The sequence below is a fragment of the Monomorium pharaonis genome, chromosome 7 (assembly GCF_013373865.1).
Source record: "Monomorium pharaonis isolate MP-MQ-018 chromosome 7, ASM1337386v2, whole genome shotgun sequence".
NCBI classification, from domain to species: Eukaryota; Metazoa; Arthropoda; class Insecta; order Hymenoptera; family Formicidae; genus Monomorium; species Monomorium pharaonis.
In genome coordinates this window covers 14,309,158-14,326,287 of record NC_050473.1, presented here as the reverse complement: position 1 = coordinate 14,326,287, position 17,130 = coordinate 14,309,158, and the positions used below count along the sequence as shown (strand labels likewise).

The following is a 17,130-nucleotide window of genomic DNA, read 5'->3' as shown; positions in this document are numbered from 1 at the left end:
AATAAATGTGCATATATAATAATTTTGTATAAGTTATCATTTTCATACTGCATATATTAAAATATACGCATCACATGCTATTTTAAATATACACGGTAAACATAAAATAAATTACTACCGCCAATCAGTTTCTTTCGTTTAAATATATAAAGGAAATGTGTCATCAATCAACAGTATTTCAATTACAATATAATTGCGTTGCTATTTCATCAATATGCACTGTATTGAACATGCAATAAGTAAAGAATACTAATAACGAATAACTAGGAAATTTGCGAACTATTTTACTCGATTTTATGTATATGCATATTATTAGATTTATGTGATCTGTGATAATAGAGTTCAAAAAGTTCCGAAAACTATTAATATTTAATTTTTATTTGTTCAACTAAAAGTGTAATTCATTCTTTATAATTTATAACTGTAAGAGTTATTGTAAGGATTTTCTTGCAAGAGTATGTACATATGTTAGAAGCTCGTTATTGTCAGCTGCATATTAATTGATTGACCTAAATATTAGCTGTTTCACATAAACCTTTGATAATGACATGTTATAATGAAAACCAATATTGGGTAACAAAATAAAAATCTTCATATTTTTCACGAAAAATTATATAAATAAATGTAAAATTTACTTATTATTTCCGCAATTAAAGATTAAATTGGAAAACTCGATTATTTAATATTTTAACAATATACAAATATACAATTCAATAATAATAACGAATTCTCAATTTTAATTTTGTGTGTGAAAAAAAGACAAAATTTGTTCTGCTCTGATTAAATTTACAAAGGTCAAAGATATTTAATGAGAAATTACATTATCGACGTTTGAATGATTTATTTTGTATTCATTGGTTTATTATGATAAAATTTACCCAATCTTGGCAATGACATAATTAATATGAATTGTGTTAACGTTTCCTCTGAAAATAATTTTGAACGCATCTAAGAGCATCCTAGGCTTTGTGTTAAAAAAAAAAAGAGGCAGAAGCACGTCCAGGACCAGCCGAGCTCTTTCTATGGTTAGTCTACACCCACCACATGTTCTCAGTCACAGATACAAATGCAATTTCATTGTTAATCGCACACGCTTCCCGATCGAGGAAGATTTCGATCGTTAGTAAAAATTAATTACACGCACACATTCACATTTAACGTGAAAATCTAACGAAGTAATATATCTCTAAGGACACACGGACGACACACAACGCTCTTCTACGTTAAATGTATAAACACTTACTGAATCTTCTTATAAGATTGCCGGTGAATGATTCGGAGGTAGCGCTCTCATCACATCTTAGGTCACAAACGGTCGGCTCGTTCTTGGAAAATTTTAGATTCGGCACCGAGAGCAAACGGCCCTCTCTCTTTGCTTGTTTAATCTTGGCGATATACCTCAGTCTCGGCGGTTTTAGCTCGTGTTCGGGCAAAGACAGATTCATCGGTCTTATTGCCTCGGTTTTCCCGTCGATATTGTCATTGCTCATTATCGTTTTCTCGTTTTCGATCTCCGTTGGGCTTCTAGCCTCTTGGATCTCTCGCTTCTTGTCATCGGTCAGAGGACTCTCGTGTCCCGAAGACTGGTTCTCCGGTGACAACGAGGACTCAGAATCAACACTTTCGACCGGCGACAGTGAACGACTCGTGCTGGCCGCTTCGTTGACATTACAGTAAAATGTGGAAGACTTTTGACTGCCAGTATCGCTGCCTATCTGCTGGCATTGGGGTACTTGCATGAGCCCCGATGACGAGCTCTTTCGGAAACATAAATATGTACATTGTAAAACGATATTAAATTAAAACATAAAACACAGCAGGAATGTACTTTTACGAAAAGCAATTTCCAACATAAGCTCAAGATTAATTTCTTCATACAATTTTTTTCATAATTAAGTATGATTTCATAGAAAATAAAACTAAATTTTTTTCTTATAAATCAAAAAAAAATTATCTTTACGACATATTATATTTATAAGAGTATACACTATTATAAACGATAGAAGAATGCAACAGTTGCATCGTAAACTAATGCTAAAATGTTTTGAGATATTTCGCGTCTAGTATAAGTCACAGTAACAATAAAATGGGAAAAACTTAAAATTAATAATGACATAAAGAACGGTAAGTAAAACATTAAAAAAAAACATACAAGTACCCCATTCTGAGAAGACACCGAGGACGGTGTAAAAGTATTTTTGATCTTCAAATCAACCTTGCTTAGTTGTCTCTTGAGACTAAATCCCTTCCAACCTTGGCTTTTCTGACACTCGTCGTCGTTAGGAATGTTACCCGCTTTATTGGATTCGTTCGTAGTTTCCTCCGTGGTCAATTTATCACTACTGTTTCCAGTCTGACTCTCATTGCGAGGACACTGTTGTTGTTGCTGTGCTTGTTGGATCGAATCCGCTATCCTTGTAACTACTGGCTCTGATTCCATCGTAGCTTCTCGCTGGCTCTGATGGATTTAAGATGTTGGTCTTTGCACAATCAATCAGTTCGTGGGCAAAAGATAATGATATATACATTGGACCTAATTCTATAAAAACGGATACATTTAAAAAATTTATCTTTATGCAATTTTTGCGTTCGTGTTCCGTAAGTGTCCACTAACAGTGGTGTAGACTAATCCCTTATTGTCGTGCTATCGTACGATCTGCCGTGTCTATAAAAACGCGTGAGATGTAGAAACATGCCTTTTCTCTAAAAAGAAGCATAATATTGAATTCAAACTGAAAACTATCGCAAACGTATAATCACTTGTCACTTCCCAGGCTCGTGAAAAACTTGAAACGAAGAGTGCAGACAGGATAGTGATTATTAAATTGGGGATTTCCTTCTTTTTTTTAAAAATAACTCTGTCTGCCTACAAAATAGATGCCTAAGATGCTCGTAGAGACGTAGGCCTTCGATATCACTAATCAATGAAATATTCATCGGAATATTATTATATAAATGAAAAGATTATACCAAATTTTTATATCTCGGTTTCTGAAAAATTATTTATAATGTTGAAGAAACTTTCAAGGTATATACAGAGTATCTAGGAATTATCGGTATTTCTTCCCGCTATTAAATCGTTATTATCGAGAATTGAATTCCTAAATTCTGGATAATGAATAATTAGAACCAACTGATTAAAGTATTGTGAATGCATATGTATATACGAGTATTCAAAAATATCGCACTTTATGATACCTAATATGATTCAAAAACTAAAAAAATTCGACTAGTTGTGCTGGCATCTTTATATATGAGTTATTAATAATCTTTGCTGAAAGTATCTACAATTTCTCTCGATAAGAGAATAATGTGAAATAACAAAGATCTCCGTAACATTACAAATCCCTGGAAAGAAAAATCTCTAATTTGTGTAAAAAAATCAGCTTGTACGTAGCCGAATTAGCATGTACAATTTTATATCTGTGCAATGGTCAAGTTACATATCTTATCTACATGTTCACATAAAATAAACAAAAAGAAAATCAACAAAATTACATTTATATGTACTAAGCATGCGAATACATGTAAATATTGCTGGAAGTTAACTGGATACTGGCTCCGTAAAATAACTCTGCGAACAGTTGTACCATTTGTCCGATAATAATTGTCGCTTAATTTGATTTAAGCGTACATGAAAAATTAGAGATGATCTTAAACAATGTGATATTTAATGTGTGCATTACATCAGTAAGATGACAGTACTAGGCGTTGATGAAGGTAGAACAAGCATGTACAAAAATGTTACATGTCTATTTAATTGTTTATACGGATAGAGTTAGATACTGCAAATTTGTACGGTTCGACAAATTTATTTTCACAATCAAGGCGGGAATTACAGTATAATTTTTAGCAATGTTCACAAAATTTTAAACTATAAAATAAAACATAATAATTTAATTTTTATTCAGTATCAAAATATGAATAATTTGATAAAATTGTATTGTTTATTTTTAGCAATTTAATTTTCTTAAAATTAATTACAACATATTAAATGGCAAGGTTTCTAAGATACTTTTAATATTCAAAAAAATTCCCAATTAAAATATTATTATTTAATTATATAAAAAAAAACATTATAAAATATTTTGTCTTACTTGTAACATTTGACATATCTTTAATCACCTGTTAGATATTTCATCAATAATTGTGCAATGCTGACATTTACTGATGTGATGTACATACGTAGCTGAAACATGTTATAATTATTATTACATAAACATATTTTGTTTGTACGAACAAAAAATTATTATTATACATAGACTAATTTCTTTATAAGAATTCTTGTTTCATATATTATCTACAATGACAAATTTCTGATTTCTACCACCGTACTACACCAATAGTAAATATAACACAAATACAGTTTCTTTAAGAATTCCGTTACTAAGTTTACATAATAATTAACATAAAAAACAGCATAAAAAACATTAATTAGTTTCAACAACTACAAATCAAATTACGTATATAGAAAAGACACCTATTTAAAAACATCATTTAATAGTGAGATTTCATTTTTAAGCTCTTCTTAATAACATTTTAATTTCTCAAACATACTTAAAAACTTGATATACAATGCTTTGTCATCTTAATGACACTTCAAATTTAATATACTTGACGTAATTTTCTGTCCTATAACACATCATACATAGATGCATAAATTACTTGAGCACGACAAAATGTCTCACAAGATTTATGCTACACATATTTCTCATGCATTGTGTATACCAATAATGTTTAATATTAATGTATTGTTAATTATTAATTTTTAATATATATTATTTTGTTACGATAAAAAGTATGTCGATAATGTTATTATAAATCTTTTATATATTATAAATATTATAATATACATCTACATATATTACATTTATTTTAATAAAATAATTTAATTTTGGAAGCAGATTAATTAATTAATAATTTCAAAATTATTAATTACATCTATATTATTTTTATAATCATAGTTATTTATAAATAAATGTATTTATAAACGTATTTTGCATTTATTTTTATATATTTTTTGAATCAAGTATCTATTCACATGCACAGATCTCATCAAAATGTTTATGTAAGAACTGTTGCTATTTTTATCATGTACTAAGTAACTAACGTTAAATAACTAACATTTCTAATATTTTTCTATATTGTTTCTCTACCTTTTTATTTGTCCATCTGTATTTAGTTACTACATTTAACATTTTATTATCTAATTACAGATCAAATAATAAAATCGGACATTGTATTATATGAATTGCTATCTACTCAAATAATACAATAATATAAATAAAACCAATATTCTATATTGGTTAACAGAGCAACATTGTACAACAAAAAAAAAACATAACAATTTCTTCAACAGAAATATATTTGATCTTACTTGCTTCAATGGTAGACACATAGTAGTTAGCTAAACATTAAATACAAAATAGATGTATGAGTACAATGGAAAAAATGATATTTTCATATTTAAAAAAAATAAGTAATAAACATTTACTATCTATATCTCTATCAAAGTCAATTTTTAAATAAAACACTAACAACAAAATTTTTTATAATACAATATATATAATATAACATACTCTTTTATTAACTTAATATCTAATATCTTAGATGTGTGTAAGATAGCGAAAATACATTATCTTAAATATTTTTTATATTTTGCCATAAAAATGTGTAAAAATTTGAGAAAAGTCATTATTATAATTTCTTTATTCTTCATTGTTATAATATCTTTATAATTTATAAAGAAAATCTTCGCCACATGGAAAATAACAAATTTGACCAGTAGTCGTCGATAAAAAAAAATCATTCTTTGTAATAGAACATTTCTTGTAATGATTTCTCTTAAACATTTTCATTAAACTTAATAAAGATTACGTTGTTTAAGTCATCTGTTAAAGTAACCTTCATATTTTCAAAAAAATTTATTTCATTATTCTTTCTGAGGTACAACTGCTCGAATATTATCATATCAGACATATTAAAAATGTCACGATTACCTTATTTTTCTGTATTCATGTTTAATATTAAATAAAATAATAAATTAATAAGCACGAGAGTCAAGAACTTTTGAATGTTTTTACCATTAATAAATTTATTCTTGAACTCACATATCAAAATATCAGATAATAAATAAGTTAAGCAAAAAGCCTTACGTGTAATTTGTTTGACATGTAGAGAAAATAATATTACATCTAAAAAAATTTATATGAATATATAACATAATAAGTATTTGATATTTAATATTCCATTCATATAATTGTAATTTAAGTGAAGTTTAAAATGTATTGCAAGTAATATCTTCTCATTTTCTATTTAAATTTAAATGATTTATATTTAATATACATCTCTAAATTATTTAGAAAAAAATTAATTGTGCTTAGCCATAAAAAATTAAAAAATAAAATATAAGCTGAAATTAATTTGTACATATTAAAGATTGTATTATCCGATAACTGTACAAAATCATATTTGTAAAAACGATTATAAATAGCAATTTAAGATTATTAAAATTTACTAGAACGTGTTTGTTATTATATTTTCTAACATTTTAATAATTCAAAAATAAGTTTTAATTACTTATTAAAAAGTAGCTTTGTAATTGTTATTACAAGTTGTTATAATATCATATATTTTTAATTTTAATTCAAATATTTTTATTATAATTATCACTTTTGTTTAAGAAAATATTCACGCGTTCTTTAGAATGAGAATGGATATACTTTACCTTTTTATTGCCAACAATTATTTTGCTTTATAATGTATCTAAGACTGATTTTTAAAAATGATGAGATTATATACTTTTTAGCGAATAATAGTGCAATGCATAAAATTTCAGAAAGAATTTTAGAGTCAAATTAGAGAATTAAGAGTCAACCTCAAAAAAAGAGAAAGATTCCTCAAGTAAAATTAAATTAATAAATTACATAAAAAACTTTAGGTCATTACTTTTTTAAGAAAAATGTTGCACTGTGCAAATTAATACGATTTAAATATCTAATTTTTATATATATACACATACATGTGATAATTTATTCTTTTTAACAGAATTTTGAAATGATAATTTATATGTACACAATTGAAAGCAAAATGTTTTATTCAATCATGAAAACCGCAATATTTTTTCTAAATTCTTTCATATAATTGTAGCAATTAACTTATATAAACATTTTATAATCATGCAATAAAAAATAATGTTGGCATTTAAAAAAGCGGAATGCAAGAGTGAAATGAAAAAAAAACTCTAAATTCCTCTAGATAAAATCAAGGGCAGGACTTATGGGGAAATTCAACATGTACATAGTTCTAGTCGAAAAAAAAAAAAACATTTTACCTGATCTGTACTTGGACTCCTTGCCTTGTCTTCATTTTCCCGTTTTAATTCGTCCTGTCGTTTCGGACTTCGTAAGACGCGTTGATAAGGATCGCCACTTCCAAGATCACTAGTGTTCAATACAATTAAGGAGATTTTCTGCACGATGTCCACTATCACTAACCCCGATTCATTTCCGTAGGCCAATCTAAACAATAAAATATTTTTCCTTGTATTATTTCTGCCTATGATATAGAATATTTTTAAAATTTATAAAATTTATGCATAACTATGTAGAGTAATGTCAATTATAAAATTTTCTTGTACGTTACAATAGCTGATACAATTCTGTGAATTATACTCACAGGCCGTAAGAGGAATTTAAACTGAGGGACGTTATATTTTCAGGTTGTTCTCCAGGAGGTGCCGTTGTCAAACAAATCAATGTCGCTTGAAAACCGGCTGGCCTTTTCTGCAAACCCGTCTTGACTTTGAGCGGATGATTGAATTCTATGGTCTTCGGTTCCACGTTTCCGATGTTTCCCGTTGCTGGGGATTCACGATCAGGTGAATTGTCCGCCTCTCTTACTGAATCCACCGATAAGCATATTTCTAAAGTCTATAATATCAGAAAAAAATGTTTTACAAGAAAGAGAAGATTAGATACAGCATGAAAAAGATACTGTTATTATATGTAAATAGAATTTAACGAAGTAACCCAATATTTAAGAAAAAAATATCGCGTTTTATTCTTTTCATCTTACATTTAATGTTAGTAGTAGAAAGAAGTAGTGCATTAATAAACAAGTATGATAACTTACCACTACTTCAGACATACTTTCAACCTTCTTAAATTTAAACAACACGACATGCTTGCCACTTCCTGCAATAGCTAATTTCCGACTTTCAGGACAAAGGAAGATAAGTTGAATCGCTAACGGATCTTCCTCAACATCTATACTACGCGTTCTAGTTTTTTCGAAAAGTTTTGCCGTTTTTAGTTTGTAAAGAACTTGTAATGTTCCCGCTGAAGCATCCCAAAACTTTATACTTCCATCGGCATGCCTGCGAACAACGTATATATGTAGATAGAGAAATTTAAGCAACTTGATTATTGATTATTGCCTAACTTATGACAAAGTGTAACGCGGGTACGTGCATAATAACATGACTGTGCATAGTAACTTATGATATTATGATCGTGTATTTTAATACTATGAATGTCATCGCGTGATTAAAGAGACAAATTCCTTGTTTATTAATACAAAGTTGCGTCTATATTACCCGGTAAGAATAATCTCGTTATAACTGCTAGAACTGGAACTCCATTCGCCACCAGAAATAGGCCATTCTTTCTCACTAAAACCGGTCTTCTTCTGCGACTTAGATCCAACGGAATAAAATGCGGGTACTAGATCCGAAGGGCAATCCGCGAAATATGCACAACATGTCACAGGAGACTCATGAATATCCATAGGGTATGGATTCTCGAAACAAGGGAATCCAGTAGTTAACAAATCTATCACAACCAGGTCATTTTGTAGTAAAACAACAACAGCATAAGGATCTTGAAAATCTAAAAAGTGTAAAATAATAGCAGTGAGATTACCGATACTAAATAATTATAACATACTGAAGGCATATATATATCGATAAATTTTTCATTTCGTTTATATTGCACTCGACAGAGATTACGACTTGTAGTTACAAAAAAGGGTAATATTTTATTTTAAAAAATACTAAAAGCATGTTCTACCGTACCACTAGCCCATGGACTATCACACAGCGTTATAAAGTCTACAACATTATGTTCCATTTCGAGCACCGTAGTAGTTTTTCCATGTATCACCGTAATGCTGGGTGTTCTCCCAGTGGTGTCCTGTGCTAATCCACCAGAGAATATCACATATGCTTCTCTGAAAGTATATGTTTAGAATATATATTAAGATTAACGGAGGATCGTGAATTAAAAGTATATTCTTTCATCGTCAAAAAATAAGATATATTATTTTACCCCGATCTCGATAATTTCCATTCTACTTTCTGAATAGCTTTGCAACGTTCAGGTTCTCCGTCTTTAGTGAATTTTGCTGTAAAAGAAATATTAAATTAAAAATTGTTTTACATTTTGAGTTGAGTAAATTATCGAATTATCAATCGAGATTCTTACCATGTGGAAATGTTACACTACTTGGTTTTAATTGCCGAACAGTCCAAGTCGAAAGGGAGCCGTCCGAATGACTGCACATAAATTGTTTACCTTCATGGTGCCATGTTATCGATGTTAATACATCATCTGTTTGACATCTATAGTCAGCAATCTTGGTCTTTAAATCCCACAGAACAATTTGCCCTGACGAAAATCCTATGAGCATCTGAAAACAAAGCATCCGCACGTATAAGAAAAATGCACTTATTATTCAGATGTATTTCCTTGAAACAAGACACGTGGATATAGATAGATATATGTATATATAGGTGACAAAATGTATTCTCTTACAATATGTTTCGATTCTGTTGTCACGAAAATACATTTAGCATATACATAGAGATATCAGGTATAAAAATGTAGTGAACAATGGTTTCTACAAGTTTTGTGCAAAGGGCACAGATAAAATTTGGAAATACGATGATTGCGCATGATGTTAATTATCGATTGCCGAAGAAAGACGAATGAGATGCACGAGGATTTTTGTAATCGAAGTTAATTAAACAGGCAGACCGTGTTATACACGTTACGTGATCGAAAAAATTTTATGATACGCACAACGTAACAATTTAATTATGCAATATTTTAATTTTGACATTAAATATGACTAATAGACTTTTTACTCAAAAAGCTTAAATTTCTCAAATAAAACATCGCAGATTTATAATTAATCCTTAATGATAATTGATAATTTTATTTATAGTTTAGTATAATTACTGTTTTAAAGAGATGTTTTTCTGTAACACTTTTAGAAACAAGAATATAGATACAACTAACGGATATCGATTGAAATCGAGATACATTCTCAGTAATTATTTTATCTGTACGATTTTTAAATGCACTTTTCTATAACAAATAACGTGTTCGACGTAAATAATATAATACACGTTTTCTTACACAATTATAATCAAGAAAAATCAAATAGCACATTATATTTATACGGTATTACATATATATAATATCAAATTTAACCCTTCGTTGTCACGTAGGGTCCAGTGGACCCTGCACTTTACTTTGATGATGCATATCTTTCGTGGAAGATAGAAAATGATACTTATGAAGCCATCTCTTAAGAGATTAAAGTATCTTCTTGACATTAAAACTATTTCGTAGGCAGGAAGAGCGTCAGTTTGCTTTGAGCAACTGTAGAAAGTTATCGAAAAGAGCTACATACCCGAGTATCAAATATCTTTTTTGGAATAACGATTCAAGGACTTTTTTTGAAATACAAAATTTCATAAGTAATCTGTTAAATTTTTAGCTTAAAATATTAAAAATTAAAAGTTATTAATTTTTTACTTTTAGCATTTTTTTACTATTTTAATAATCAAATTTTACTATGTAAATAATTGGAATACATTCTCTTAAAGTATATGTTAATTTTTTTGCATTAATATCTCTGATACTTTTTGAACTACAAACGAATTTTATACAGGGTCTGTTGGACTCAGTGTGACAATCGTGTTACTTGACGGAAGTATGACAACGAAGGGTTAAACTATCAATATCAACGACACAAAAAGTTGCAAACGCAACCGGAACACACAAACACTCATCACACACTCATGACTGCACAATTAGTAGGTAAATAGAAGATATATTTGCATATATATATATAAGATCCGTAATAGAAGTTGAACTTCGTTGTCAGAAGTTGAACTCTAACAATGAACTCGTATAAAATATGTAAAAAGATGAGTGATTATGATCGCGGTATGACTTTCATCGATTTATAAGACCGATTGATTCATTAGAATCAATCAATATGGACTTTCTTCTTTTTTTGTCTCTCTTTAATGAGATAGGCGTTTTTGATTCTCCTCCGTTTGTATACACAACAGTGACAGCATGCACGCATGCACACATACAACATGCAAGCACACACTTGCACTTATCGGCTTGGATCTAGACAGATAATCCAAGTCTGTAAGAAAGAATACTGAATAAACGCCAATCACGCGCAAATGTTCCTTTTTCTTCTTTACACGCGTCACGATAAAATTGAATAATGTCAATTATGAAATTATGATAAGGATGGAATAATAATGCAAAAAAAAACGTACTCAAAAAACGCGCGTACCTTGCTCAAATCTAAAGGATTATCACTCAAGTGTACTACAGCACCAGGGTGAGTCTTTCTAGATCTGAAAAATATATATATGTATATACAGACACATGTATAAGAGAACCATTATTTTTGTGTTATTGTGAAACATATATAAAACTTGTGTGCGGCCTTTAACCGATGTGTTTCATTGTAGTTTTATCATTATTGTGCTTCAGCTTAGTTGTTACGTTATTTAATTAATGTGCCGATAATATCTTTATATATTAATTGGCACTGTATTATGTATTTTCACGAAATACGATAAGGAAATCGTGGTTGATTAGTATACAAAGAATAAATAATAAAGCATACCTAAATAGTTATAATAAATAGTGAAAGATTTTGTAGCGCGTAATACCGATAAATCAAATATAGAGGTATTAATAGGCTTCGTCAATAGCAATAAATTTTCGAAAAGTAGAAGGAAGATCACGGGATTCGTTTACATAAGTTATTTTAAGTGTCTCGCTATTGGGAGTTATTCGTAGCTAATTATACACTAATGTCTGAGGTACAGCCACGTTGTCTGTAATTTATTTACTAATCAAATTGATATTCTGTGACGCAAGTCCTATCGGGAAAGACATCCATGTTGAAAATAAGAATAAGTCTACTTTGACTGTCAGACAATTTTGAACTGGGCCAATTTCTACGATTAATAATTTTTAATAATCTTTAGTTTATAACGTGGATAATATGGTTTAAGTCCCAATGGTGGTACACTTATAATGAGCACCCTTATACCATCACTGCCACATTCACATCTATATGTCTACAGTCAGGCACAATAAAGAACTACAGGTCTTTGACGTCTGTTCCTTCCAGTGTTAATAAAGTATAGGTATATAGTATACTAATAGAGTTTTTATTGGAGACAATCTCCACGCGAATGTTATCCGTCCATCGAAATTTAATTGACCCATACATTCACACATTTAGGACACAATCCTGAACGACACATCCGTTATAAGGAATTAGTTATAAGGAAACGGGATCTGAAAATACATATACTTTTCACTCATCTTTTTGAAAAAATATTTAAGAGATACTCTTTCTTTCGAGACACAGCAAGTGCTAATCTGTTATGTAAATGTCTAGTAAAAATGACACAAATAGCTAATATATAATATACTCCCTTCAATTTGAAACATTTTCTCTAAGCCACTATAACTCCTTACTTAATGTCATAATACAGATTTATAAGGTAATAAATTTAAGAGTGCACACGTGAAGCACATATTTTATGTCAATTAATCTGTAATAAATCGATGGGCAAGGAATTATACTAGCTTGAAAAATGTTTTTCAAATTAAAAGAAATATCCGCAAATACAACCATTATATTTTCCGTAATACAAACTTAAAGTGCCAATATCTTAAAATTTTTATATAAATCTTTTATCTGACACGCTATTTTTTGCAGAAAATCTTTCCGCTTATAAAATTCATTGAAACAATGCTTAATTAATCAAGCGCTAAAAATTCAGGGGGGATTCACATCGTACTATTGCCCTTTGTACTGCAGATCCTATCGCTGAAATCAATCATGTTAAGTGGCAGCTCACTTCGAATTACTTACCTTAATGCAACGAAAATGTTAAACGTGTTTGTACGCTCGCAATTAGTGGAATTAGAAATTATGAAGACTGACATTAGAATTTATTATGCTTTGCATGCGTTTATCGTATACGACGTATGTGATTTGTTTTAGACATATCGGTGTTCAAATGCATCGGTATATACGCACCGTTTCACTTATTAAAATTACTAAATATCTTAGTAGCAAAAATATACAATATACTTACACTTCGATAGCCTTGTTCCAATTAATTACATATCCGGATAGAACGAACGTTTCAATGTGCAGTATGTGAATGTTTCCTCGATCGGTTCCGATGTACAACCATTTACTTTGTAGCGGCAAATGAATGCAAGTGATTCTGTCGAAAACGAATATTACACGTTCCAATTAACACTCGTTGCCGAAAAGTTCAAGTAGTTTAGCGCTTGCGAAATGTGAAATCTCTCAAGTGTATCACATTTCATTCGTGCAACGTTTGATTAAAAGCGTAGAGCCATTAGATATACGATGCACAAATCGTGTATATAAAAGGCGAAGCTCAAAGCTTAAAATTAGGCAAAGTAACATTAGCCCGTCGCGCGCTAATGACTGACCTGTCTCTCTGAAACTTGAGGCTATGTACCACCTGCGGTATCTTCTGACGGAAGTTCCATAAATGCAAGGTGTCGTCCTCCGTAGCGGACACCAACGCTCCTTCGTTGATCAGGAACTGCAATCGCAGCACGGCCACACATTCTTCGTGTTTAACATGTACATCCACGCCCGGTCTACCCAAACTGTTTTTGTTTTCGTGGCATCAAATTAATTAAGGAAAATACTCACATATATACAACCGCAATCGTGAAACGTCATCGCGTATTAATAATCATAATTCCGCATATTTATGCGTCTTTTATTTTTCTCTCACACATCGCGCGATAATTTATTAAAAGTATGCATAAAAAGTTGAGCAAGATTAAAAAATTCTCATCGATACTGATTCATTTCCGCATTTCATATCCAAAAGAAAGATAAAGTTTCTTAAATATGCAAGAATGCAAAAATTTTAATATTACATCGAAATTGACAGCGAGATTGAAACTCTTCCGTTTATAGTTCATCGCGATAGTTAGTAATGCCCACCGAACTGCGATGAACATCTATTACTACACTTTGGCCACGATAGATCAATGAAATCACTGACGTGTAAAAACACACGGTCGAAGAGCCACGGACCGACAGGACCGTGTAATTAATCCGCTAAAATTGTACAAACCCGTTGATACCCGAAATTTTTTATAGCGGTTACAAAAACGGGCGACGAGTACATGTTTTTTTACTTCCGCCAGTATTCTCGACAAGTATTGTTTTGCAATGAGAACAGAATTAGGCGAGTACATTTACTGACGATACGTGACCAAAAAAAAAGTTAGAGTTACTCGACGCCGCACAATAATACATATCACGCAAAAAGAAAATTAGAAGAGAGAGAGAGAGAGAGAGAAAGAGAGAATAAAAATTGTATCACTTAAGTGCAGTCATGATTAAACCGCACATCTTTCTCCCTCTGCTCGGAAAGAAAGGGTCGCTTAATTGCGGGATGCCACCGTATTAACGATAATGTCGAAGGATACATCCTGAGAGATCCTGATTTAGTGCCAATAGCTAGGAGCCTTTGAACTGGGTCGAATGCCAACGCTGTCGGCTGATGCGGGAAGCCATGTCTGAATGTCTGTAACATAAAAGGCGTCCGTTTCATGCCATCTTTCCTGCTTTAGCCGCATGGAAGAGACTATTCATCACAGCAAGGGGTTGCGGAGATATATCAGACGAACGGGGAGGGGAAGGGACGAGTATTGTTTCATCGGCTCCTATTGTATACTTCGTGGACAACCTGGCTACTGTTAATTCTATACCTTTGTTGCCCGTAAATGTTAGCGATACGTATTGTTCGTTGTGGGTATTTAAAGTCGACTTCATCGGACATTATCCTCGATTTTCCATAGAGTTGCTTTCCCGTGGTCATCGGGACAAGCCGACACCGAAGGTGGCAACAAAAGACATTTCCTCCATTTCTCCGAACTTTTAAACAAGAACTTTTCCCTCGCGTTCAAAAAGTAGGCATTTTTATGGGCAAAACTTACGTCACGTAAAGTAACGCGACACGCGACACTACGGGCCGTATATGCCGGTATATAGAACATCATGGCTTACACCGTTCTCCGCTCAAGAAACTTGGCTTAGAACTTCAGTTCGCTCCGCTTTACCGTGCAAAACGAGGGATGAGGTAATCTTATGAAATGGAAGATGTGCGCCTTACCGCGCGCTTTTCGCGGAGCTTGCTCTCGCGACTATCTTCGTTGCGGCTCAAAATCAAAATCGATTTAAAGGGAGAGGAAGAGAGAGAGAAAGAGATAAAGGAAAAATTCGCAAGTTCTACGTTACACTTGATGAATCGGCGTGATCGGCGTGATCACGTGAACCGGCCGGGAAAACCTTGTTTAGGACTAACCGCGAGCGCGGCCGGTCGAGAAGAAGGAGGTGGTGGTAGTGGTGGAGAGCACACATAGACGAGGTGTGCACGCTTTCGAGGTCGATTTTGGTGCAGCGGGACTCGAATCCGCCAACCGCTTTTCGCTGCCGGTGAAAACTGCCCTCGTTCCATTTCACCGGCCACCACTGCCGCCGGCGGTAAGGGAAGTGGGTTAAAATACGGCGATACGAAAGTTACGGTTGCCCACAGGAGGAACCATCTACCCCCCGCTCTTCCTCCCGCTCCTCCCTGATTTCGCTGATGTCCCCGAGGGAGGCTCGCCCACGCGCAATTTCCGCCGGGCCGGCTCGTCGGATCGCTGATAGACCTGTCGTCAGCACCGTCGTGAGGTACTTTGCACGAAAAATTACTTGCGCGAAATAAGAGGATTGCGGAGGACTTTCGAAACTACACCGGCGCCCGATCGAATAATCACAGCTCAGGTATAATTAATCGTGTAATTTCATTAACAATGCGTTATTATGCGCAGTATTGTATTCGCGATGTTTACTCGCGATATTCCACTCGATATACTTGCAATATCAAGGTTGATTGACGTTTCGAAAGAGCATGTCCGGGACTTTTTCACCCTTCGCTTATACCTTCATCGCTTCATTGCGTGCGAATAAAATCAGGTCAGAAATCGTATCGGTCAAACGGATGCAGTAATCCTCACCCTTATCACAGTGCAGCATCGATGGACTTTGAAATTATTAAATTTCTAATTTGCGAACAAACGCTCTGAAAGTTGACCGCTCTCTCGTGTGCGCGAGGAAAGTGTTGGCTCTGTACGACGAGAGAACACCGACGCGAAACTATTGACCTAATTCCGAAAAGATACGTTTGCGTTTAACAAAACCATCGAGCGTCAATCTATCTGTTTGTAAATCCACATTTCTGTATTCTGGGAACAAATTTAAATTAAGCATGCAAAAAGAGAAAGAGAGGAAAATAGAGGTTTTTCCCGTCGCGGGGATGTAAGTTCGCGGCCGCACAGAAATTAATCCGCTCACGCAGCGGCGGCGGGCACGGATTATCGTCGGGTAGAAAGCGTTTCACTCGATCGTGTTATAGCGTGACGATTGTATTGTAATTTGCGGCGACAGGACGGCTGCTCATAGTACCCAATTGCCCCCGCAGGTGCGACAATCCGAGCGAGCACACATGCACGCGCGGTCCGACCGCGTATTCTCTGCGGCGCGGTGCGAATAAAAATTTCCCGAGCCACACGCTAGCCGCAGTATAATGGCAATACACGTTCGAACACTTCTGAGAATATGCAAATTCGCCGCCGTGTCGCTTTATCTGTTTGAGCGGACACGAAATGCACGTGCAATCGAAGGAAAGTACAAATTTACGTAAATATATGTGCCATCGCTTATAGACCATCATTAGACGCTCATTTGGCA

The 17,130-nt window shown here is 32.9% G+C and overlaps 1 protein-coding gene across 12 annotated transcripts in view; it reads right to left on the bottom strand.

Annotated features, from left to right (window-relative positions):
• LOC105832503 (syntaxin-binding protein 5) overlaps positions 1 to 17,130 on the bottom strand; it is a 36,850-nt gene that overhangs the window by 14,133 nt on the left and 5,587 nt on the right. For 4 of the 12 annotated variants that reach the window (XM_012673510.3, XM_012673511.3, XM_036289497.1 and 1 more), the window contains exons 2-13: positions 14,823 to 14,920; positions 13,803 to 13,985; positions 13,433 to 13,567; positions 11,602 to 11,665; positions 9,483 to 9,687; positions 9,327 to 9,402; positions 9,074 to 9,228; positions 8,597 to 8,888; positions 8,134 to 8,377; positions 7,678 to 7,931; positions 7,334 to 7,520; positions 5,378 to 5,407 (exon numbers count right to left, since the gene is read on the bottom strand). In XM_012673510.3, the coding sequence (XP_012528964.1) occupies positions 5,378 to 5,407; positions 7,334 to 7,520; positions 7,678 to 7,931; positions 8,134 to 8,377; positions 8,597 to 8,888; positions 9,074 to 9,228; positions 9,327 to 9,402; positions 9,483 to 9,687; positions 11,602 to 11,665; positions 13,433 to 13,567; positions 13,803 to 13,985; positions 14,823 to 14,920 (1,923 nt within the window). Of the gene's footprint in view, positions 1 to 1,243; positions 1,758 to 2,158; positions 2,459 to 5,377; positions 5,408 to 7,333; positions 7,521 to 7,677; positions 7,932 to 8,133; positions 8,378 to 8,596; positions 8,889 to 9,073; positions 9,229 to 9,326; positions 9,403 to 9,482; positions 9,688 to 11,601; positions 11,666 to 13,432; positions 13,571 to 13,802; positions 13,986 to 14,822; positions 14,921 to 17,130 lie in introns of those variants that run through there. The other 8 variants (XM_028190315.2, XM_028190314.2, XM_028190313.1 and 5 more) reach the window with 4 other exon arrangements.